Source organism: Myodes glareolus, chromosome 1 (genome assembly GCF_982192425.1).
Source record: "Myodes glareolus chromosome 1, mMyoGla1.1, whole genome shotgun sequence".
Taxonomy (NCBI): Eukaryota; Metazoa; Chordata; class Mammalia; order Rodentia; family Cricetidae; genus Myodes; species Myodes glareolus.
This window is the reverse complement of record NC_142026.1, coordinates 4,889,120-4,915,136: the sequence shown is the minus strand read 5'-3', so window position 1 is coordinate 4,915,136 and position 26,017 is coordinate 4,889,120. Positions and strand designations below refer to the sequence as shown.

The window sequence follows — 26,017 nt, the reverse complement described above, 5'->3', positions numbered from 1 at the left end:
ATCACTGGAGATGGGCTTAGAGATTGATAGCCTGACCCCACGTTCTATTTCCTGTGTGTGGATGTAATGTGATCAGTCAGCTTCCTGCTCCTGCTTATGCCATGCCTACCTGTTACTATGGATTCTAGTCCTCTGGAATGACAGGAAAAAATAAATTTTGTATTCTTAACTTGCTTCTGGTAATTGTGTTTATTCCAGCAACAGAAAATAACTAGTACAGAGACATTTAATATACATGAAGAGGAGCAAAATAACTCATTTTCAAATTTAATTTCAAAGAATATCTATATTTATTTTGAAAATTTAAAAGAGATACACAAACCTGCTTTATGTTTAAATCCTATAAAAAGGACCTGTTGGGTATATTTGTTTCTAATTGTGTTTGATTAATCAAATTTTAGAGACCACAGTGATGAGTAATCTTTTACAGCATAGAGAATGACAGGGTTATACATGATATGGGCACGTTGCCAATTTTCTGATGATAGCATCCTAATCCCTTTGAAAAGTAAGTCAAAGCTGAAGACAGAGGAAAATGTATGTTTCTCATATCGAGCACGACATTCAACCAATATAATGAATAACAACAAAGACCGCAAGGTTCCGAGCACATAAACGGACATCCATGTTGTCTTTTCCTAACTAACTGATGAGGAAAGAATCAAAAATGAAGCTCACTAACCACCAACACTGATTTTTATTTCCTCATCCACAGAAACATCAGTCTTGGATTGCAGCAACCCAACTCGAAGACTCAAACGTGAAAAATGGCTATGTTTTTACATATTGTTAAAACAATACATTCTAATTTTGATTCTCTAAAAAAGTGAAAACAAAAACCTTATAAAATTTCACTGAGTAATTTTTCTTCATATTGAAATCATTGTCTAAACTTCTTTTTCTTTTAAAAGCTTTTATTTGTTTAATGTCACTTTTGTTTGAAATAAAATCTCACTATGTAGCCTGAAACTTATGTCTAGTCAAGGCTAGATCTGAACTCAGGCTCTTCCAATCACTGTCTCCTGAGATTATATAAGAATGTGCCAACAATCCGATCTTAAAAGCTCTAAACTTTCACAAAGTTCCAAAACTTCTTCGATCCCACTTGAAAAAAAAATCTCTTTAGAAGATTATGCACATTGCACTTAGAGCAGAATGGAAGGTCTGCCAAAGTAACGACTTTCTATTAACTTCTGTGCTTTGTGGCAATAATGCATGTCACAGACACCTCAATACAACCTATAATCAATGCCACACATTTTCTCTTTTCTGTAACTCCCAGCTTGACCCACTCGTTTACACAGAAACAAACTTGTACATTTTATGAGGGGAAAACAAAGCAAACTGATCACAGTTAGAAGTCGTTCATCCTTATGAGATTATCACAGTCTGGAAAATGTGTTCCTTTTTCAGTTAGTCAAGTTTAAAAAAGGGGAATATAGATGTTTAAGATATGTGTGTCAGCCATGCATTCCCAACAGAATGGAAAGTAAGGACCTACATTCTCCAATATTCTCAGTTCTGGGGACTGTCGGGTGTTAGGAACATTCTAGGAACAGAAGAGTTGTCGTGAAGCACACCATCAAGGTCTTTCCCTAAGCCCACAAGGACTATCTGGGAGATCAGGGTTAACTGCCCTGTGGTTCAGTTTCTACCTCAGTCAAGTGTGTCAGCTGTCAGTTAAACTTCATGGCTGCAAGACTCCTGGCCTGCAGAAATCTACTTCAGTTTCTAATAAGCATATTCTCCTTAATTGATAACTGGATTCAAAAAAGATCTGTACTTACTGCCCACTGTTCCATTCACTGACTTGCCTATTTTACAGCTATATAGACAGGTATTTTAGAATATAAGAAATTAAAACAGAAATCGGAAAGCTTTTTAGTCCATTTTCCTAATTAGTATGTCAGAGCTCGTAAAGAAGAAGTCCCTGGCTTTCTCAGTACTGCATCATCTTAAAGAGCTGGGTCAGCAAAGATCCTGCAGACAGTCAATACATATTAAAGCAGCTCCACGCAGTAAATCAAAACAACAGAAAAAGAAGATGACACAGTAAGAAAAAAAGAAGCAAAATTTATAAGCCCCTTCGTACTGAATACAACAGGGACACTGAACAGTTGGTTTGGGTTCAGTATATAGGCAGGGAAACGCCAGACATCTTCTATCACTTTTAGGATAGTCAATATTACAGCAAACATTTTAAATATCAAGTGCCAAGCTGATTTCATTATCTCTGGAATCTAAGTTTCCTTCAGAATACTGAAGTCATCTTGAAATTGGTTATTCAATACCAGCGGCCAGCACGAAAAGCATACATGTATAGGTGACATATGGACTGAGTAGGTTGTAGTTATGTTTCTAGGAAGATGCACACACACACACACACACACACACACACTTTCACTCACTTATATAAACAATCAAAGAAAATGGGGCCATGAACTTGAGAGAACAAGGAGTAGGAAATAGAAGAGGATAATGGTATGATAATATCTTAAGTTCAAAAAATAAAAAAATAATAAAAATTAGTTTTCTTATGTCTTGCATTTTTAGGGCATAAATTTTGTTCAATTAATAAATTGGGAAAGATGTTAAAATATTTTTCAAGGCTCAATAAAACTTGTATTCTTAAAGGAACTAAACAAAGGGTATTTTATCTCTAACTTCTCTGAGTGGGTCTGGAGACATAAAGACCTCCCTTGCATGGAGAAGACCCCACAAGATTACAGTTGCACTGAGTAATGGGCTGGAACACACTCGCTCTTAGGGAAAGCTCATGCAGTGAGTAGGCTGTTGGGAGACTCTCAAGAATAATGTGTTGATTCCAGAAGGGGTGAAGGGAACCACCATTTTGAGCCAAAAATTATAGAAAGATTTATCTTACCTAAGCCTTTGATATAATCTTAGCCCTCAGGCACCAACCACTTAAAGATTAATCCAAGGAAAAGGTGCCAAAAATACTGTCACAAAATTGGGATGCGCCCAAGCCAGACCAGCATATGAAACTTGGCATACAATGGCTCTCTACTCACTAAGAAGCTGACGCAGAAGAAAGCTCAGCTCAAATGAATTTATTAAATGTTGAATATCTCCCAAATAAGATGGATGGTAGACTTAAGTCAGCACACACAATTTAATTTATTTAACTTCCTGATAGTCTTGGAAAACATTAAAGCTATCCATATTTCTGGAATTAAGGAGAAAGCTACTCTTCTTAGCCAAAAAGATGTTGATCTATTACTTAAGTATTCCAAAGACAGGATTTGGGGAAGGAAAAAAATCATATTTCAAGAAAACTTCAAGGGATCACTTGAATAATGCCAGAAGTATGATCCTGGTCCCTAACAAGGTAAAATATATCCTGGCAATTTGTGGTTACGGAGTACACATGAGAATTTGACATCGTAGACTCTATCTATCTATCTATCTATCTATCTATCTATCTATCTATCTATCTATCTAATCTATCGTCTTTTATCAATTATCTGCCTAACTAAATATATCTATTTATTGTAATTTTTTAAATGATTTAACGGAAAGAAATGGTCGGAATTGAAGGAACCTTTAATCGTCTGTTATCGTATCCACACAACCTCCATCATTAACATCCCATGAGAACTCCCTCCACATTTGTGCTCCTCCACCTTCAATGTTGTGTGACTCTTTAATATAGTTCCTCATGTTGTAATGACCCCCAATCAAAAGATTTTGTTGCTACTTCATAACTATAATTTTGCTATTGCTATAAATTTTAATATAAACATCTGGTATGCAGAATATTTGATATGAGTGTAACCCCTGTGAAAGTGTTGTTCAACCCCCAGAAGGGGTGCAACCCACAGGTTGAGAACTACTACTTTACATGAATATAGAATAATATGGGAGTTCAGTTTTTATATGAGAGATGAATGCCTAAATAAAATCATATTTAAGATTAATTTTCAAAACACATACGTAAAAATCTGGTAGAGGGTACATTCTTGGAGCACAGCAATTTACGAACTTAGGGACATGTTTTCCTCTAACGATACTCTGTACTCTCCCAAGTGTCCCTAGTGCTGTAGAGGTCGCACTTGCTCACTGGGATACATCAGGTTTGCTCTGCAGTTAGCAGATTTCTTACTTGCCTTAATCTTTAAGTCACTGATGCCTCAGAGCTCAAACTGGATTCAATTCTGATTAGAGGCCCAAGTAAGATAAAGTTTATTTTTTTCACATTTACATAGATTCACTGGATGTTCAACAGTAAACTCTGATGCAGTGATTATGTAGAAGGTCATAAGATATGTGGATAATGATTATTGGAGTGATTATATATTAGTACAAATCTTTATGTCATTTAGTATATTTTATCATTATGTTTCATATAGTATAAAGGTTGCTGGTACAATTTCCATTAGCTACCTAAGGTAAAGTTGTCATGTGGAATTTTATAGGACATCTATTTGCCAGCTAATATTTTTATGTCATTTAGTATTTTTTAGCATTAGCATGATGTTTCATACAGTATAAAGCTTGCTGCTACTATTCCCATCTGCTACCTGAAGTAAAGTTGTCTTGCAGAATTTTAAAGATATCTATCTGCCAGCTATAAAATTCTGCCAATTTTTATTTCTCAAAATCTGTAAGGTCATTATTTTAAGTTTTGTAGAGTAATTCTTCATAAATATTTATATCACATTAACTAAAAGCAAACATTGAAACTTAACTAAAATATTATAGAAAGAAGCCAAAATGATATCCTCAGTTCAAAAGAGTGACAGCCACTTTTGGTAACCAGCAAAGGGTGATTTTTTTTTGAAAACTAAGATTAAAATAAGATTGGAATTCTTGGAAATAACCAGAAAGCTTATTATTTGCTCATTTTCACAAACCTAATTTATAAAAATATTTTCTAACCTCATAAACAGAATGTTTTTTGTTTATAGTGTTTAGGCTCCTCATTGGGAAGAATGGAAGGTGGAACCTAAGAGTTGTGAACCAGTGTTTCGTGATAAAGTCATTAGAAAATCTAAAGAAGGAGAAAAAGAAGAAAAATCACAATCTTGCCCTGGAATATGATGACAAAGTTAATGAGGCATGAATGCCACTTCTGACTGGAAAGGGAACTGGCACTGAAACACAGGGATGGGGAAGAATTCTCTGTTTCACCATGGGAGAAGTGTCAAGCATAGCCCCTCTGTAGAGTGGCCCGCCTGAGGCAAATGGTTTTTTCTTTTTCTTTTCTTTTTTTTTTTTAACAAAAACGGGGTACCCCTAAAGATAGGAGATTACTGCAAAATTTGCTATTCTAGTAACGTTGTGTTTGCAAATGATAGGCTTGGATGATACTCAGGGAAGAACAGAAGAGAAGAGAAAGCCAGGAACGAGGACAAAAGAGAAGGAAGGCCACTAGGAAGAGAAAGGAAGTCTGGGGCTTGATACACAGAGGCACCTCACTGGGGTAGAGTAAGACCATGAAGGCCCTCAGAGAGAACAGCAAGTTGCTCATTCAGGAGGAAGGAGAGGGACAATACCGCCACCTCTGGCACAGTCCCTTCCGGAGACAGGCCACATTACATATGCCAATTTTCTTTCTTTTTTTAAATTTTTTTTCCTGAGAAATAACCACATCTTTTGATATTCCCTGTCTCCCATTTTTAATGTGAAAGTTATGTAGGAAAATTTTAGCAACTTTCTTAGCTTTCCCTTTCAATGTCTGTGTTTCTTGAAAGTGTTCTTCTAGTGTACATGTTTAAGGCTTTTGGTTTAATGGTGATTATTTTGGAAACCTTTCTTCTTTTTTCTTGAACATTTTGAGTCAGCATGCATTATGCTATTATGCACACAGCCAAGCGATAATTCATCTTTGTGGAAGACAGAGACAACTCATGTATTAATTAGAAAGCTTTTCACCGACTAGTGCTTAGAAACAGGGTCCAAATGCTACGAAAACACAGCCAGCGATTTCCAGGAAGAGAAAGGCAGTTACAAGGAATTTCTTACCCGGTCTGCGATCAACCAATGACTGAACTTTGCTTTCATCTGGCACTGAAGAGAAAAAATAAAAAAAAACAATGATTAGACTTGCCTGTAAATCAGACATTTTTAAAACATAAATTAATATAGATTCATAATAAATTAAATCTTTTACTGACAAAGATTTGAGGATTTTTTCCAGCCTATCCCAGGGTGCTTCAATTTTATCCATAGATATTTTATAGTCAACTATGAAGAGCTATGTTTATTAGGCCTTCTGTGAATGTAACACTTATAAAAAGTTTTTAGTACTTGCAGTTCTTTTAACTGGACTCTTTCTTTGATGTCTGTTAGAGAAGAACTAAATTCCAGGGCCATGGGATACATAATAGAACATTAAAGCAATATATATGCATATATATATATACACACACACATACACAATACATATGTACATATTTGAGACTCAAGGCCAGTCTTCTAGATTGCTCAAAATAGAGACAGAAAAAAGGAGAGGTTTTTATGAAGAAAGGACAAAAGTTGTAATAATATTTAACAAAGTAGACACTAGGACACAAAGGATGGACTTATGAAGATGGAAAAATACAGTGAACCCTGTGATCACCCCGCCTTCAGTCTCGACAGCTTCCTGGAGACCGTTCAGAAAGGGGACATGGAGGAATCTAGTGGTGTCCCTTGCGATACAGGAACGCTGCACGTTATCCAGGGAAGTCGGTGCACGTGGCGCTTGTAAAGTGCAAAACCAGCTTACTATTTTTTCTGATATCTGAAGAAACACCCCACCATGACCTTACTACCTAGAAAACCAATACTGAACAGAAAGAAAAGAGCATTTAAAGTTCACACAGCGATGAAAACTGTGCCCACTCCCAACAATCGCAGTGGCAGGCTTCACAGTGCAGGGGTGCACTTAGAAATGACAACAGGCCGTACCTCAACAGTGTGGAAGAATTAGGTCAAGAGTTATACAGCCCTTAAGCAACGGGAGGGAAAAAACCTTCTGAGAGCTTAAAGACATAGAAAAAACCATATATACGGCTTATTGGTTAAATTTTAAAATGAGTTTATAAGTAAAATTTTCCTTCAAAGACTATTCTAGGACTGGATGACATCACAGGTGAATTTTTCCAAATATTGAAATAAATAATATGGATTCTACAAAAGCCCCACAAGAAAACACAGAGAAAATGTCTGTGTCATATAGGGCTACTGTAAAACTGATATAATATCAGGAAAAGACAGTATGTGAAAACCACTAATCAATATGTTCCCTGAACACAGGCACGGGACTTCTAAACAACGCTCTGTGGATAACCACATCAGTACCCAGCCGCTGTTGTACCTTCTCTCAACATTTACTAATGTTCTTGCCAGTCTATAAACCTCTGGTACTCAAGGATGGAGACTAGGGTGAGGAGAATGTGGCAACGAGGAAGACTGCCTCCATCTTCCCTAACGAGCCTGTCTCTTCCCTCTGCTCACGTCGTTCATCTGTGGCTGACCTAGCCGCCACACATGGTCAGCCACTCCCCTGCCCTCCTTTTTTGGCTATTTCTTTACGTTGAAATGAAAAGCACTGCTTGCCTAAGGTTATCCTGCTCTAACTGTTTAAGCAGCTTGTTAGATTTTTTTTTAACTTTTTTCTTTTTTTTGCATTTCCAGTTGCGTGGTGAGTCAAACAGTATTTATCAAGCACTCATGGCCAAGTTCTTTCCTTGCTGTGCCTAAAAATCCTGCAGGGGAATCCAGTAGAAAAATACCACAAAGCAACTACACAGACAACTAAAAACAACAGTAGCTGCTACCGCTGAATTCTTGTAACACACAGGTTCTACCCTACATATTTTACAGCTGTTTAGTTATTTTAGTCTTTGTAACACCTTGGGAACAAGCACTGCATCTTCATCCCTCTGAGGCCTGTTTCATCAGCTGAAGGAGCGGAGATTAAAGGACAGTCTTAGCTGCCCCTTTGTCTCTGTGACAATCACAGATTTGCTAGCCAAGGAATTTTAAAAAGAAGCAACAACACAAATTAAACACAGGAAAGCATTTGAACAATCATATACTAGAAAATTGGTATTCACTTTATCTGAGTTGAAGATATTAGATAGAAATCTGCACCAGGTACGGACAGGGTGCAGGCTATAGTTCTAGAACTTTGCAGTTGGAGGCGGGGTTACCTGGGCAAGATTCTGTCAAAAAATATTTCTGCAGACTAATAAAATAATGTTGCCCATCATTTTGATCAGCATGTTTGGAAATTTAAAGTTCAAATAAACTATTTATTCTCACTTAATATATGAGAAGTCATCCTGAGAGTTAGGAGCCTGGCCGCGAAGCTTGACAAGTTGTGTTCCACTCTGAACAGCTTTAGGTTTATCTGGATAAGAGTCTTAGAAGCCACGTTAGCTGTGTTCACTCCAGTTTCACTACTATGACAGAGGTAAGAACATGCTAAGCGCCTAGAAGATCACATGGTAAACCCATACAATCCCTTCGCTATGGCCATCATTCCCGAGATACTAAACAGAACGGCAGAACAACACGACCGGTGGTAACTGAACAGACAGAAGGAGCTCAGTGGCCGGTGATGCCAGGAAAACGGCTACACTCCTTTTAACTCCTATTTTTTTCCATACAAGAATGGGAATACAAGCAGCACGCAGGAAATTATGGGAGATAAAGTGAAAAAATGAAAAATTACTCAGCTCAGATCCAGGTAAACATTCTTGTTACTTAAAACTTTTTCTAAGTGGAAGCAGTGAGCACAGGGAAGGATGAATTTGGTCATGATGGTGCTGATAATTACACTTCCTCAAGATCATAAAAAAATTCAGAGAGACTAAGCAAGAACACATCACACCTTAGCAGGGCATTTGGTGCTTGCATGTGCTATAGGAAAGATAAATAGATACTTTGTACATCCTCCTCAGTGTATCTGACTGTAACTCTTGTTTTGGAGGATGTGCACAGAAAACACAGTTGAAAAAGGGCCTTGCCACACAGGGCTATTCTAAAAATGGGGTTTCTAGGGAAGGCAAAGCTGCTGCTTTGCTTCTATCTTTGTGGTTTTCTTTCTTTCTGTCTTTCTTTCTTTCTTTCTTTCTTTTTCTTTCTTTCTTTCATCTAAGTATTGCAAACTTCCTAGTAACATTAAGTTTTACAAGGAACTTCTTAACTTATTGGCTGAATAATATCTATTATCCCTAGGAGAAATACTTATTATTATTTTAATAATTGACAAGTTGAAATTCTTTAGAACACTAAAATAAACTATTTTTTTAAAAGTGTGGAAAATCCAAATGGATGATAGGCATAAAAATTAGGGTCTTTCTCCAGAATATTCTCTGACACAGATGCCTATCTTTAGGACCAATGACAAATGAACAAACAAAATGGAAAAGAGAGGGAGCAATAATGACTTAATTAATAGAACACACTTTATTTAAAAGGTTAAATTTGGAACAATCATCTTTTATGCACATGCTTAGTGCTGGGAAGCAATTTAAATAACAGTGGCAAATGAGAAAATGAGGTAAAATTGCACACACCACCAATTTTTTAAATGGCAAGTATTATAATTAATACCCAACTTCCTTTATAACCCACATCACCTTAGAGCGACTATTAGTTATCTCTTGGGGTTGGTGCTTTAATGTAGTTGTTTCGTTGCATTATATTGAGATAGTGCAGAGAGATATTGAAATGGTAGTACCATGACTCATGACAGGTTTGTGCTTTTAAATGTAAGGCTTTTATGAGAAACTGAGACCTGAAGTGCCTCTTGTGAGAATGGTCTCTTATTCTAAGAGAGCACAAGGCTCAAGGCATCATGGAAGGGCACTGGTGGAGGAAGAGTCTTGTGCTTTTACATTCTGCTTCTGAACAAAGGTTGTTTTACTTTTCCGTCTTTATAAAGTTTCTGGAGTTCATCACATTCTCTTTCATAACCTTCAATTTTACACAGGGACTGTGACTATTTGCTTTTGGGTATATTAAAGGAATAGTTTAGCAACTGAAGAGATATGAATAAAATGTTGAATCCTCCTGAAGATGTAGTTCCTATGCACTCTTGTTACAATCACTTCTTTCAGCACAGGCATTATCAAAAGCCCAGACATAGGGTGAAGCTGCCCCTTTTGTAGGTTCTCCGGCTTCATTTGGCTAATGAGATTTCTATACTCATCTCCTTTTTCCTGACATTCAGCACATGACTGGTGGACACTATTTGGCTTGATTGTCACAGGTTCTTACTAAAGAGGCCACTGCTCTGGATGTTTGTTAATTTCCTGGTGTGTCCTCTGACTCAACAGGAGGATTTGCATGGCGAACTGAACAGCCATGATTGCCCATGTTTCTAAGTCTTTGAAGCTAAGGAGAGCTGCCCAACTGCCAAGAGCACTTAAAAAAAAAAAAGTAATAACAGACTGTATTTTTTCTTTTCATTTAATTTCAACCAGGTTCATTGTTAGAAACCAGAGAAAGAAAATGTGGAGGGTAAAAGGTCAATGATCAAGATGGCACTCTGCAAAATTTGTTAGCAGCAGACATTAAAGTGCACATAATACACTCACATGTGGGTTCCCAGTAGGATGCATTTTTATTAATATGGTGGTTGCTTAAAGTGTTTTATTCTTTTGTCAAACCTTCTTACACACTTCAAATGCCTTCTCACTAGGGGAAAACAATCCCCTGACTTACTGATAGCATTTGACACGCATTCTATAACATAAGCGACTATTAGGGACTTCACTTGTTTAATAAAAATTTGCAGAACAGTGGCAGATTTGGTGAGTTAATGGGCCCATATGCTCTTCTTACGCTGACAGGATATGGTATATTGCTAACATGCACAAATCTCTTCACATAAAAATTGCCATCAGCTACACTTATTCTTTTTGAGAATGCCAATGTCATGAATGGAAATATGCAAATGTGTTCGAATTCTCACTCCTTAATATGTAGATACTCTGAGGCAAAAGAGACACTCAAAAATATGATGTGAAGTTTGCTCTTTATATAGATAGCCTGATTTCACTCATTTTTTATCTTAATATCTTTAACATAATTAAAACAATCCTAAAGCTGGAGTGTGCTATAGGGAAGATCTTTCTTCAAATTAGGCTCTAAATACTACTCTCTAGATCATTTTCTAGAGTAGCAAGTAATTCCTCAGTGGTTAATAAATTTGTTTCCAAGAGTTGTCCCTTCAGAACTTAAAATTGATGTAATTGCCAATATTAGGAATCAATTTTCCTCTCCTTTAGCAGATCAATTTCTCTGCCAGTGATGGATTTCCAGAATTTCTAAGGAATGTAAACCTGATTCTAGTTGTAAATTAAGTTCCCTTCTCAGAAACCATGAACTATTACTGCCTTAATTTATAGTGTTTTCTTATGTCAGAGACTATTTGGCATATCGTTTCTCTGTACAGACTTTTCTGAGTTTTCAGCACTTTGGATTTTTAAAGCATTGAAAAGTTACTACACTTTCTGAAACACACACGCATACACACATTATACACACACACTATGCAGATATGCACACACATACACATATACAAACACACAATATACATACATACAAACAAACACACACGCATACACACACATACATACACACTATGCAGACATGCACACACATGCACATATACAAACACACAATATATATACATACAAACAAACACACACGCATACACACACATTATACACACACACATACACATATACAAACACACAATATATATACATACAAACAAACACATACGCATACACATACATTATACATACACACTATGCAGACATGCACACACATACACATATACAAACACACAATATATATACATACAAACAAACACACAATGCACACACAAAGAAACACACAAATCATATACAATACACATACATATAAACACACACATATAAAAATAAATATACAAACACATAAACATACACACAATACACATATATACAAACACACACACACTAAAATGAGGCTTTTGCTAAAAAGGAGACCAGAGATCCAACACTATATAATCCTCATGTTTAATCATACCATCTCTTGGCAAGCCTCCCAACATGCAGAGTTCCAATTCAGATGTGTTCCTGCTAAGACAACGAGTTAATGAGAGCTAGGTAGTCAAGGTTTTATTCCGAATCATGCTGTACTGTCAGGCCACGGTGATACAGGGTAAAGTAGAGGGTCGTGTCCCTCATCTATATCAGACTGTCATATGTTCTTGACTTCTCAGTGAGAGCTTCAAAAATTCTTTCTTCCTCAATAAACTTTAGAAATCTTAAACCACATATTGGAAAACTTAACTTTCATATTTTCCTATTACTGTTTGGAGCTCATTAAAGAGTACTAGGAAAATCACTTTTAACTTCATTAGTTTTGAATTCATTCAATACACACCAATTTGCTTTAAATATTCACACACCACACTTGTATCCTAATACAGAAACCTAAATCTGCAACATAATAAGCTGTGTTTAAGCAGGGAAAAGAGAGTTCTGTAGGAACCATAGAAAGCCAGACAGACAAGGTTCATAAAAACAATGAAGGCTTGACAGAGTGGAAACGCCTGGGAGGGTCACAGACGACAGCACCCGGGGTCCCGTACTCAGGCGGGACAGGCGGCATGGGCCGGAAGAGGAGGTCCGGCTTGCCGCTGATGCTGACTTGGGTTTGATACTGAGACAGGCGTGACTGTAAATAATTATTGAGTTGTTTTTTTTTTTCTTTCTAAATAATAAGCTCATTTGCAAAACACAAACAATCTCTCAAAGACAAGTCAGGTTAAAGAACACTCATTGTCCTGGAACTACCGGTTACCTTGGTGGGTTCAGATCTGGTCACTGCCTTTGCCCCTACACTCCAGCAAGTCACAGAGGTATTCCCAACAGGCTTTGCAATTTGGGCATCAATATGTATACAAACATTATCAGCTATTTGATCCATATAATAGTAGAATTCATCCCTCTCTTGGGGAATATGCTTTGCAACCACATTTAAACCCTATGTCTACTTCTCCAAGCTGAGTTTAGGGACAGAAATCCTACCATTAGTTGTGCATCTACTTCACATCAAACAATGGACCACCTGTCCTGTCATTTTTACCAAGATTCAGGCCTGGCATCTTGTAGGTATTCATGAATATTTACTTAATGACGGAAATACTTCTAATAGTAAAGGACAGGATTTCTGATGTACCCATTCATCAAAGGGTTGTAAATTAAAGAATGAAGCAGCAGTTGTTCATTATGGTGTATCCTCTCCCGCTAGCTTCTCTGTTACTGTCTCTCTATATCTTCTGACTCTCTACCCCCTCTCCCCTCTCTCCTCTCTTACACACACACACACACACACACACACACACACACAGAGCATAAATGTGGATATATTCTGTGAAATTCTTGTGGCACAATCTGTAGACAAACTTCTGGCAAAGAAGGGCAGGAGAAGATGATTGGAATCTAATTCTGGTATGGTTTTCACTAGGCCAAAACGGGATAGACTGTTTAGAACAAATACAAATGCCTCTATTAGTAGTAAATGGCAGAATTATACGGTAGGCTAGTCACATCTGGTCTTTCTCTAGAGCTGAGTCTGATGTTACTGATCCCTGGGCACAGGCTCCTAGATTTGGCTTATTGGCACTAATCACACGTGTTTGTCACATAATATGACACTTGAAATAGCAGTTCTCGCTGCTTATAGAAAATATCACATCATATTTTCAACACACTGTATTTCTAAAGCCCTGAATACTTGGTACAATAAGCTTTCCTTTCAGTATGCAAATGTCAGAATTTTCTCAAGCTGTGCGGAATGAATGAGTGCTTCTCTGTTATGGGATAGCCCAAAACACACAGCGAAACACTAAGCTCAAAATTTGCTTTTATTAAATACAAAAGAACTAAAAATTATAGCACATGAGTAGAAATACAGTACAATAAAATGTTTGTGTATCAATTATATTTTATTTTTGATACATGTTAATTGTTATTTTTATGATTGCTATCATTTTTCACATTTTTATTTTTGAGATTATATTATAAATATATTTCTTCCTTCTCTTTCCTCTTTCTAAGTTCTCCCACAAGCCCTTCCTTTCTTTTCAAATGCGTGGTCTCTTTTTTGTTAATGTTATTTCACACACCCTATGTTTTAAAAGAAAGGAACACAAGTGTTTTTTCTTTTAAAGCATGACAGTTTTTCTCAGGTCCCCAGCCTTTCCACCATGCTCAGAGGTAGGCATACTATTGGATTTTGCACTCTGTGATTCTCTTACTGCTATATAATTGTACCCCAAACTTGTCTCCAATAGTTTTGAATTTATATCTTTCATTAAATGACATGGATATTGTCATTTTTTTTCTGAGGTCATGGTATGATTATATAGATGTTTTGTTCTTTTTAGCCTGTTTGTTGGTAATTTATACTTAAAGACTAAGACAGCGTTCCTTGGGTAAGACACGTAGTGAAGATATGCTATTTTTTCACATAATGTTGGCTACAATTTTCCAGAACTATGAAAAGGATTTTGTGGCATTCATGAAAGATATGAGTCTAATGCATTCTTTTTCTTTACACAAGGCCTTTATATTAGCACTAGGGTAATATATCCTCCTTCTTTACTTATCTGGAAGTTTCCTTAAAATTGTTATCTTTCTTTGAAGCATTTGACTTCATTAGAAAATTATATACCTTTAAGAACTACAGAGACACGCAGACTCTTGGCTTGCATGCACTTGATAGTTCAAATCTTTCAAAATATTTATCCATTACATTTAAGTTGCCAAAAGTACTGATCATAATATTGGTTTAATATCCTTTCAATATCTATAAAATGTATAGTAAATTCTCCTTCTAAATTCTCAAAATATTCATGTCTTCATATTGCATTCACCAGTTGTGTCAATGTATTATCATTTTTATTGATTTTAAAATGTCTTCATTTTATCTGGTATCATTTCTTTACACCTGAAAGGCTCAACTTCAATATTTCATATAATGAACTTGGTGGCGATGAATTCTCTTTAGTTTTTATATGTCTAGAAGTCACTTGTTTTGCCTTGTATTTGAATGATACTTATTGTGAGCAAAGAGTTCTAGCTGGGCTGGGCAGTGGTGGTGCATAGTTTTAATTTCAGCACTTGGGAGGCAGAGGCAGGTGGAACTCTGCGAGTTTGAGGCCAATCTGGTCTACAAAGTGAGTTCCAAAACAGCCAAGGCTAAGATAAATAAATAAATAAATAAATAAATAAATAAATAAATATTCTAGCTTGTCGGAATTTTTCTTTCATAGGTTTTGGGATCCTAGTCTACAGCCTATTCTCTCTCATTTCTAATTTTCCTGTGAAATCTGCCAGTGTTCCTGTCATGCTTTCTCTACATGTAGTAGAAGAATTTCCTCTTCATCTGTGATGTGAGCAGTTGGATTTTAATGTGCCTTGATATCATTTCCTTATGTATTTGTTTTTGCCTGCTCATTGAGATCTTTACTTTTTAGATTTAGTTCTATTTGAAAATGTTTGTAAGGGTTTCTTTTTTTTTTAATGTAGCCTTTTCTCTCATTTTGCAAACTCAGTGATGAACTCATTAAGTCACCTGCCATTGCCCTGTAGTCCTTGGTATTTTGGTGTCTTTTGCATACTGTTTAGGTTTTAAGTCCTTTGATGTTTCATTTTTACCCATCTTGCTTCCTGCAATGATCAATGTGAAGTCAGAACCAGCCAAAGGGTTTTGTATAGCAGAAGAGAAACTGATTTATGGATGTCAATTATACTTGGCTTTTCATAAGTACTACATCGATATCTATCTATTTATCTATCTATCTATCTATCTATCTATCTATCTATCTATCTATCTATATTCCTTATTGACTGTGGGAACTCCTTCAGTCAATAGCCTTTAAGATACCAGCCTACTTTGGTGTGGTTGCTTGTTCTATAAATGCAGATGTAAAGCTGCTCTCTCTCTCTCTCTCTCTCTCTCTCTCTCTCTCTCTCTCTCTCTCTCTCCTTTCTTGGTTGCTGGATTCGGTTCCTGTTCCCCAGTCGTGCAGAGGACTGTGATCTGTGAGTATACCCCTAAATAAAGAACCCTTTATTATACTCAATTCTGAGCTAGTGTGGAACTATTATATCACATCCATCTACACTGATCTACTCAATAGGTTGAATTTTAACATAGGGCTTTTAACATATAAATAAATTCTCTTAATTTTAAAGGCCTTGTCTTCTGATTCTAATCTCTATGTTAGCTATGATTTAATAGTTGATTTTCCTCCTCATATGTCCATGCTTGTATACTTCTTTGGATGTGCATTGATCTTTTGTGAATGCCAGAAATTATAAATTTTAGATTGTTTGGGGTTTGATTTTTTTTAATTTAAAAATACTTGTAGATCATAGTTATGTTGCTTGGAGAGAATCGAGCCTTCTAGACTTTGCTTTTAAGATCTTTTTAGCAGCACCACAACATTTAGTCTGGGCAGATGATGCCCTGCCATCTTGCAAAAGCATCCTCATGCACACATGTCTGGGGACTACATGGGCTTTGAGGACAGACACCATTTCCATGTCTGCATGAGCTCTAAACATTGTTTCAAGGATCTTTTTGAGCTAATTTGATAGTTTCTTTGCACAAGTGCTGAGTATTACCCTGTACACCCTGGGGAGGGATTGTATATGTGTCTGGACTTCTTGTTCCTCTCACCACTCCAGGATTCCAGTCACCCTCCTTTTCCTAGATTCTCAGCTCCATCTCCTCACCTCAGGTGCTTAGAGTCATGGTGAGAAAGGGATAATGGTCTATAATATGATATTTGTTGTTTTCAATGAAATAAGCTTTAAAATAGCTTAATATACTTAATATGCTAACACACCATTGTCCTCATGGATAAAACAGTCCTAAACCACAGAACCAGCACCATCAAGGCCATGTTAGCAATCACCACCTAAAGCTAAGCAAAGAGAGAGAGGCAAGCTGAGAACACATCCATAACTGGGAGTCTTCATCATTACATCACTTATTTCATATACAGGGGCACTATGAAAGCAATGATGGGAGCAGGTGGGGTTTGCTCGGCTATTCCAAATACTGCAGCACAGAGAAAACGCATCTGAGCTGGTGAGGTGAAAGGCCACACTATCTAGACCCTGGACTGATCACATGCTATCTTCAAAATCAACAGTTTCAGAAAGCCAGTCTAGTCTTCCAAGGACCCTTGTATCTTGACTCAAGACATTCAAAACTATGGTTGGACTTTTACAGCTGCCATCAACTTACCTTGACTTACCTCCACTTCCCAACTCTACCACACACATTACTGGTCAATTCACATTGATGTAAATATCCTTTTTGTCACTTTTCTTTGTACCCCAAGCCTTCACTAATATTCCACTCCCTGGACAAAAGTAGTCTCCTTCAAGATATAACCTTTCACTTTACTCATTCACTGTGTTTCTAACGTTACTAAATTTAATACATTCATCATTTCTTCCCAGTTAACTTTATGTTTTGTTGGGTGTGTCTCAGAAACCCATATGTATCATTACTATTCCTCTTTACTGGGCAATTCCTCACTATGATCTACTTTTCCTTGAGGATTCTTCCATCCTAGTCTCTCATGACTAGGAAGACATTAGATTTGCTTCCAAACATAAGTACCACTTTCAGGTACATATGCAATGATGTTTGGGTAACCTCAACAGAGGAAAGAGCATTTTCTCATCTTATGTGAGAAGCAATTTCAGTTTGGCTATGTCTTTAATATTAGAGCTATGGAGATTCTGCTTTAGTTTCTAAGATCAATTTAAGTCAGGCAACAGACAAGTGTGTGAGATTCCTTACAGGAATCTTTCTCCTGTGCATTCCTGGCTTTTGCCAGCACTGGACTCTTGACTCTATTCAAAATATAGAAACTCTGTGATCCCAGACTCTTAGGAACTATTTCAATTATTATCAGGAGATGATGCTCTTTACAACACTGAATGTATGTCTTTATATACAATGTATGTTATGTCTTTATAATACAACACAATATGAAACTACCATTCACTATCAAGCAATGAAAAATCTCTCTGTTATTGAAAAGAATCTACATTTCCACATATCTAGTTCATCCTTTAGCAAGAATACTTAGGCAAAGGAATTACTTACAGGAATTGTAAGTACTTCAATACATACAAAATTATTTAATTATTAGAAAACTCTGAGTGAGCAGTTATCATCTTTATTTTACAGAGGAGAGAACAGAGATTTAGAAGAGCTATGTTCTAATTTTTATAAGTAAGAAGCTGAGAACAGAATGATTCCTGACTTCAAAGCATAAATTCTTGATACTGTGTGAGTCATACATAGAAGTAAGATTCTGCTATTGACTTTGCAAGCACAACATATTTCTAGTATTCAGTATCTACTAAAGTAGACTTTCATAATAAACTATGTGGCTGAGCACACAATTCCTCCTAAGAATAACAGTGTGCTGTAATTCAGGTATGCACTATCATCGCAGTTTATATGGCACCAGCCATCAAACTCAGGACTTTGTGCACACCAAGCAAACGTTCTACCATCTGAACTACATCTCCAGCTTGACAGATACTAAATGTAAAATTACCAGTGTTATTTTCTAGGCTAGCCACACAGGTCACAATCCCCTTCAACCACATCTGCATAATGCTACCTCATTTCATAGGCCTGCTGTGGCCACTCTGCATAAAGTTGAGCCTTTCAACACCCACTCTTCATTAACATCCTTCTTGGTTCATGTTTGGTCAAATTCTTCACCACTAGACAGCCTTCCCATTAGACCACCAGTTCTATGAAAAAAAAGGATGCTATAGTCTTCTGTTTTATAGTAGAGGTAAAAATGAAATAAAATTAAGCCTATAGACTTGACTCTTCTGAAGCTGTCTAGCAAAGGGTAAGGGTGTTTTGTTATTTTTATTTTTTTAGGTAGAGGAAATATGAAAGACTTCAATCAGGTTCCATATGAAGACATGGAGCTCTTGTTTATGGCTGGAACATTCAGCACGACAGGGGAATCCATGGGAGATCAGGTAGATAGAATGGAAGAGGCCAATCATGGAAGAATGCTGATCGATGAGTTTCATCTCCATTCTTAAAGAAATGGATTCTTTAAAAAGTAGAGATGGGACATGATCTGATTTCTGTTTTGTTTTGTTTTTTTTTTTTAAATATCCAGGCTGCAGCATAGAAAAGAAATTTGACAGGAATGAGACAGGAGACAGTTGCTTCTTTTTATCAATCTAAATACAGGAATTTACATGTGTTCCCCTTAGAGCTAACCTTCTGTACTGGGGCTCACCAGTATTCTGCGTCTAGATCTTTCCGAGTCCCAGATCCCTCATCCAGTATTAGCACCACACCATGCTGTGTATCTCCTAGGATTCTGACAAGTGAACTTGATGTATCCAAATCGTGTGCCCAGCTTACCTGACTGAAACCATGCCTGTTTTCTTCTTGGCACTCTTGCATGTGCATGTGAGATGTCTGCCTGGGACTCAGTCTGATTACTCACTGAGCTGTTTAGAATAAAGTGAACCAGCCAGCCGAGCAGGGCACTGTAACCCAAAGACCTCATAACCCAGGATTTCCATGGGTTATGGAGAGCTTACAAACCTTATACGATGCCAATCGACCCCCCCCACTTTTTTTTTGCATGAATTAAGTTTGGCACCTGGCTGCTGGCTGGGGATTGTATAGCTGCTTCTGTTCTTGGCTACAGTAAATGCTATCAAAAGATTTCTTTTCTGGCATGCATTGAAGTATATAATGCTGTCTATATTTCTGCCCAGAATCTACTATCATCTGCTTAATATGCAAACTGTGCAGAACCAGGGCTACTAGTGTGTAATAGATTTTGAAAAGTTGTCATCCAGACTCATTGTTTATTAGAGGTTATTAACTTTGGAGGCTTATGTGCTGTTTCTCCATTTCACAGCACACAACCACTCACTGAAAGAAAATGCACAAAATTCTGCACACACACACGAGTGAACTCATCTGGTATTTTATGCCTATCTATTAGATGAACCCACTTAAATCAGGCTCCTTTTGCAGAATAGGTGGTTACCGATACATATTAAATACCCACTATCTATCTTTGGGGGAAGCACTGAGGTATAGGGAACATACTGAATAAGGTTGAGCTAATAAAAAATATAAAATGGAAAACCAGACAATTGCAAGACCCAGAGTCCAAAGTAATCTCATAGGCAGTAAATTTTCCACCATTTTCCTTAGATCAGGGGTTTCTTTGGAGAACTGGAGACTGCTGACCAAGGAAAGGAAACAAATGCAGTTGGCTGCGGCTTTATTCTACACCTTTCTCCTCTCTCCTTCTCTTCTTTTGCTTCTGCATCAAAGAAAATGTTACTGTAAAACTCTAAAGTATATCCAGATTTAGGAGTTTTACAAGTTGACTGATTTTTTCCCCCAACAACCTTTGTTTTTATTGCTTTTAAATCTTAACTCAGGCAAGAATTTCAAATTTGGGAGTTTGTTTTTATACCTTAAAGCCAATAATTCTGTATACATCTCATCTTTTTGTCCTGGGTTGGTGTGTCTGTGTGTATAGTGTACAGGCTCCAGGCCTTATGTACATGGTGACAAAAAACATATCTCCCCAAATCCTTGGTATCTTAGCCAAAAGGATTGTTTCAACAATTAAGAATGCAAATAGAGCTGGGCGGCAGTGGCGTACCCCTTTAATCCCAGCACACGGGAGGCAGAGGCAGGCAGATCTCTGTGAGTTCGAAACCAGCCTGGTCTACAAGAGCTAGTTTCAGGACAGGCACCAAAGCTACAGAGAAATCCTGTCTCGATAAAAAGAAAATAGAAAACTGAGTCAGAATCACTGGAAGACAGAGTCCCCTGCTGCCACCTGCCCATTGGGCTGTCTTCCTTCTCCGTGTGTTCCTCCACTGTATTCTCTAATTTGAAAATGAATTCATCACTCTCCCAAGCAGTCCTTAGTACTTTTACTCTACCCTAACCTAATGACATTGGTCTAACCTTGACTTCAACTGCGGGTGAAGGTTTCCTTCTACTGGTTTTGTACTGACCATAGAGTTCTTTTAAGATAGTCTGTAAGGACTGAGACCTAAGGGGACTCAGGAGCTGTGCAGAGCTGGTGTGAAGTTCTGTGCATAGTTATGGTTACACCCAGTGGCCAGGAGCTCAGGAACGTGCTGGCAACTGTGGCAGACACTATAGGGTGGCTGACCGAACACCACCAATGATGTCATTGACCTTATGGGGGTGGGATGTAACATATGTTAGTCCTGATAAATACAAATAGGAATTTGCACAACAGTGGATTAAATGTAGCACGCTGGCACACTATTTGCCATTCTGCTACTTTATTATTTATTTATTTACTTACTTATTTATTTTTGCCCCAGATATGGATATGATTGCTGAAGCAATAGAAGCCATCTGGACACTACCAAATAAGAAATACAAGGGGAAAGGCAGAAAGGGAAGAAGGACAGAACTGGGACAGAACCTAGGTCTCTGACAGTGTTTCTTGGCCCACTGAGTTGGCCTTTTACAGATTTTATTTTGTACATATAAATGTTGATCACATGCATGAGGAATGGTCTCAGAGCACTGTGGTAGAATGTGTTCCTATGCTAATGCCAATGGAATGGATAAAGAATAAGTCGAATAAAGTTTAAATCTCTTAGCGAACATTGCTGTGCCTTGTAAGAAGTTGTATCCCCACTTACAGGTGACAGTTCTGAACAAAATGAATCCCACCAACACATTCACCATCCCTTCTTTCCTGTAGCTAGATATCCTCATTCCTCTTCGCTAGGGATTTCATACATGTTTGTGGGAAAGTCTAGTAATATAAAGGAATGTGAATAATAAAATTAGCCTCACGTTTCATAAACAAAACAATCAGCATTTTGCACAACCTTTCTCTTTTCTTCCTAGTCTTCTCCCCTCTCTCACACATACACACAAACATACAGAGATAAACTCCGCATCAATATTACTGCATTACTATATCTGTTAATTTGTATATTATAATTTGATCTTGTAGACTTTGCTATATAGTCAAAGGCTTTTATTGGTTATATCATAGTACACCTGTTTTAAAATCCTCTAATTTCATTTAACTGACCCCTCGACCCCTCGAAACAAAATTCAATATAGTGAAAAAATGTTCATATATTACTAAGGTCTTGGACTGGTCTGTGTGTTTTATGTGTGTATGTGTTTAGTATTTGTAGGTTGATTCTAGAAACAGGATCACTAAGTAGAGATTAAAAATCAATACTAAGGTGCTATATAAATCATAACTTGGCTTATAGAAAAGTAACCTAAAGTAACAAAAAACATACATTATGATAATAAGTCATAATAAAGTTTACTTTGTCAGTTTTGCCAATATAATACATCACTTTTATTACTTGTGAATTTGAATACAGTTCATATTTGTTCACTGATAAAACTTTTCTTGCTTTTTGGATTGTCAAATATTTTCCCATTTTTCTTTCAAATAATTATTTCCCAGTAATTTATAAGACACCTTTGCATACTAAGAATGCTACTCCTTTGGTGTATGCATTTTACAATTATTTCTGTACTTTTATCAACCACAAAGAACCTTTGGGTACCAGGGAGTGGCAACTGAAATACTGTCTCATTATAATTTAAGAAGGCCAAATACTGAATAGAAGAGGTGAACTAAATAATGACTGTGTCAGTTTTGGGGGAAACTGCGAGCCTCTGATGCAGAGCATCAGACCTGGACTTGGTGTCCCTGTGTGTGAGGATGGCCAGTGCTGAACATTGAGAGCCATGTCACCGTCCCTGCTCTTGCTCTCATTTCTGCATTGCCTTTACGATGACTGAAAATACACGGCCTCTGCAGTATATTTTTAGTCTTTGTATTTATCACTAGAGATGCTAATGCATCCCAATAGTTCTACAAGTTAAAACTCAATGACAATTGTGGCTTTTGTCAATAAATAGTAATTTTCCAAACTAAAACAAACAAACAAACAGTTGAGGCTGACAATGTGGTCCAGCAGGTAAAGACTCTTGCAAGCCCAACAACCTGAGCTAGGTCCTGGGGTCCAGGCAAAGGTGAGAGGGAAAAACAAAGTTCACAAACACATGTGTTGTGACAAGTATCTAGTTTCAGGCATCACACACACACACACACACACACACACACACACACACACACACACACACGTGTTACAGGAAAATTCTTGGCATTTTCAAGTCATTTAACATTTTAGAATTTCATTAAACTAACTAAACAAAAAGCAATGCAATGCACCATTATGATCATCTCTCCATTTTACATACATTATCCATAGTTGATTTTTCTTTACCTTAAAAGACATCATTTCTAAATACTTCTCCTTAAAATATATTTATGTATTTGTGTGTGTGTGTGTGTGTGTGTGTGTGTGCACATGTGTGTTGTTTATGGGTGCATGTGCTATGGCACACATGTGGAGGTCAGAGCCGAGTGTTTATAGGCACAAATGTTTCTCTGACATACAGATTACATTTTCCTATCTCAAGGGTGTGAACCAAAAGTGCTCCAGAGTTCAAAGACTTTTAGAGAATTTGCAAAAACATGACAGGATTTCTTGGGGATAAGACCTAAACATAGGCACAAAATCTATTCATGTTTCATATATACCTTAAATGTAGTATGGAAAATAATTTTGAAAACAATTGCCTACAAATTCTGTGTATAAGGGCAGTTGTAAATTTTTTTATGACATCAGGTTGATACTTAATCAGTCTTCCATTTTAAGAGCATTTAGGAATTCAGATTTTTAAATTAGGGATTCTTAACTTGTATTATAGATTTTATTTTGAAATGAACCTTCTAGAAAATATTTAATGACCCAACGAACAATAGCATAAAGCTATAGCCTTTTAGGGATATAGAGTTCCTAGTCCATTAATGACGAAAGATAGGGTCTGTTTTCACAGAGAAGGTTTAGACAATTAGACTAATCTTTTCTGAGAAATTCTTGTGTTTTAAAACATTTGGCCACATTTTCAATATAATAGCATCTTTAAATTACAGTTTGGTCATCATTAAGCCCTTCAGGTAAGTCCTATTTCTTAAAGGTATATAGATTTAGATATCTAAAAAGCTAGCTAATTTAGCCATGTAAGAAGAGTTAACTCATGCATCCCTGAACATCAAGCTGCTGGACTTTATACAAACAGGGTCAAGTGTACGCTGGGCCTTCTGATGTTTCTCTTTGTTTTAGAATACGAGATTGCAATGAACAGATTACACTTGCATTACTTAGTTCTTTAATGAAATCTAAATAAAAATTACTTTGTGAATAGGGATCTGCATACATTTGAATCTGTAGTGGGTGAGCTAGTACCATGCATTTAAACTATTTAGAATATTTCCAGTTTATTTTGAATCAATTGTATTCTTTGACTTGGAATATCGTTTTTGGTAATAATTCAGGATATTTGTCAAGCAACAAATAGTGTCAGACCCAAGGTGAACAAAAATCTCTAAATATTCAGCTTACATGATATTTGCAACAGTTGACATGCACCCAAATTGCTCTCTTCTAATGTAATTCAATTTCATGTTGCTTCAGGTAAAAGCAAGAAGTTTGAGCATATTTTGAATATAATTCCTGTGACACTAGGTTTGTGCACACTATGTTATTCTTGTATAAACAGATTTATGGAAGATGAAAATAGGATTCATAAATAAGAAGCACAGATTTATTATTATGGAAATATAATCAAATCTAATTCTACAATCAAAAGGGAAAACTCTTTGTAAATTAAAATTAAGAATTAGAAATTACATATATGTATGTATATGTATATATATGTATGCATATGTTTCTCGAGACTTAAAATGCTTTTTAAAAAAGGAAATGAAGATATAGAAGAATACAAAGGAAAAAGAATGCTGAAAAGGCACAGAAGACTAGGAGGGGCACAGTCAATTTGATCTAATTTACCCTCTCTTGCAGGGCAAGTGAATTCACATGATCTAAATCAATTATGTCAAGTGATTGCCTAATTTATTCATAGATTCCTTCAATTAGAAAATAAAGCACACAGCCCTTTTCTTCAAATTCTAAACAACTGCTTCCTTTCTTCTCTATTTAGTGAAATTGAGGCTTTGGACTTCTATATTTCCTGTGTTTGATTCTTTCCTGAAATATGTCCATTTTTTTTTGAGGATTCCCTGCTTTCAAGTGAAAAAAATAAAACCAACAGAACTAGTTCCGGTGAGTGACGCGGGAGCACGGTGCTGCATCCGCACCTTTCCATCACGTCTTCATCTCTCTCCGTCTTGCAACCCAATCCAAACATTTGTCTGGCCTTTCATTCACTTCTCGTTTAATCATTTGTTTGCATTTTTATTCATTTAATCTTTCGATGTTGGGAATGGAGAATCTGCCTACACAGTAAGATCAGCCAAATCAATGATGGAGATTAATGGAGTCCCTGATATTGCAGCCAGATAGCTCCAACGCTATTCATTCAACCATCCATCTCGGATGTATTTGGCACAAGTGCATGCAAAATGTTGAGCAGAAGTGCCCAAGAATCATTAGGTCTGACCCTGGAGGGGCTTGTAATCTGATTGGAGTCAGAAAAAAAAGTACTCATTTGGTAGGTATCCAAAGAAGATAATTCTGTGCTAAAATTAGTGATATCAATGGTAACTGTTTCAGGAATTCATAGAAAGATCTGGAGGGAGAATGATAGTCTCCTAAGACAGCCAGACTTGAACAGGTCCTGAATGAAAGAAGAAATGTAGATAGGAGATAGGAGAAGGAAAAAAAAAGGGTCTCCTATTATTAGAGGTAGGGCTGGGAGATACGTAAGTTTTAATTAAAATAGAAAGTCAAAATAACTTGAGACCTAACATCAAAATTAAGTATGACTGTAGAACGAATTCTAATTGTTCTTAATAGTAAAAATTCGGAGTCAGATATTAGGGGTAAAAGCTGAGAGACCAGAGAAGCAGTGC

The 26,017-nt window shown here is 36.8% G+C and overlaps 1 protein-coding gene across 6 annotated transcripts in view; it reads right to left on the bottom strand.

Moving 5' to 3' along the window:
• Nucleotides 1–26,017, bottom strand: part of Pard3b (par-3 family cell polarity regulator beta) — a 974,006-nt gene that overhangs the window by 355,378 nt on the left and 592,611 nt on the right. For all 6 annotated transcript variants that reach the window (XM_048458971.3, XM_048458969.3, XM_048458967.3 and 3 more), the window contains one exon: nt 5,986–6,030. In XM_048458971.3, the coding sequence (XP_048314928.3) occupies nt 5,986–6,030 (45 nt within the window). The remainder of the gene's footprint in view (nt 1–5,985; nt 6,031–26,017) is intronic.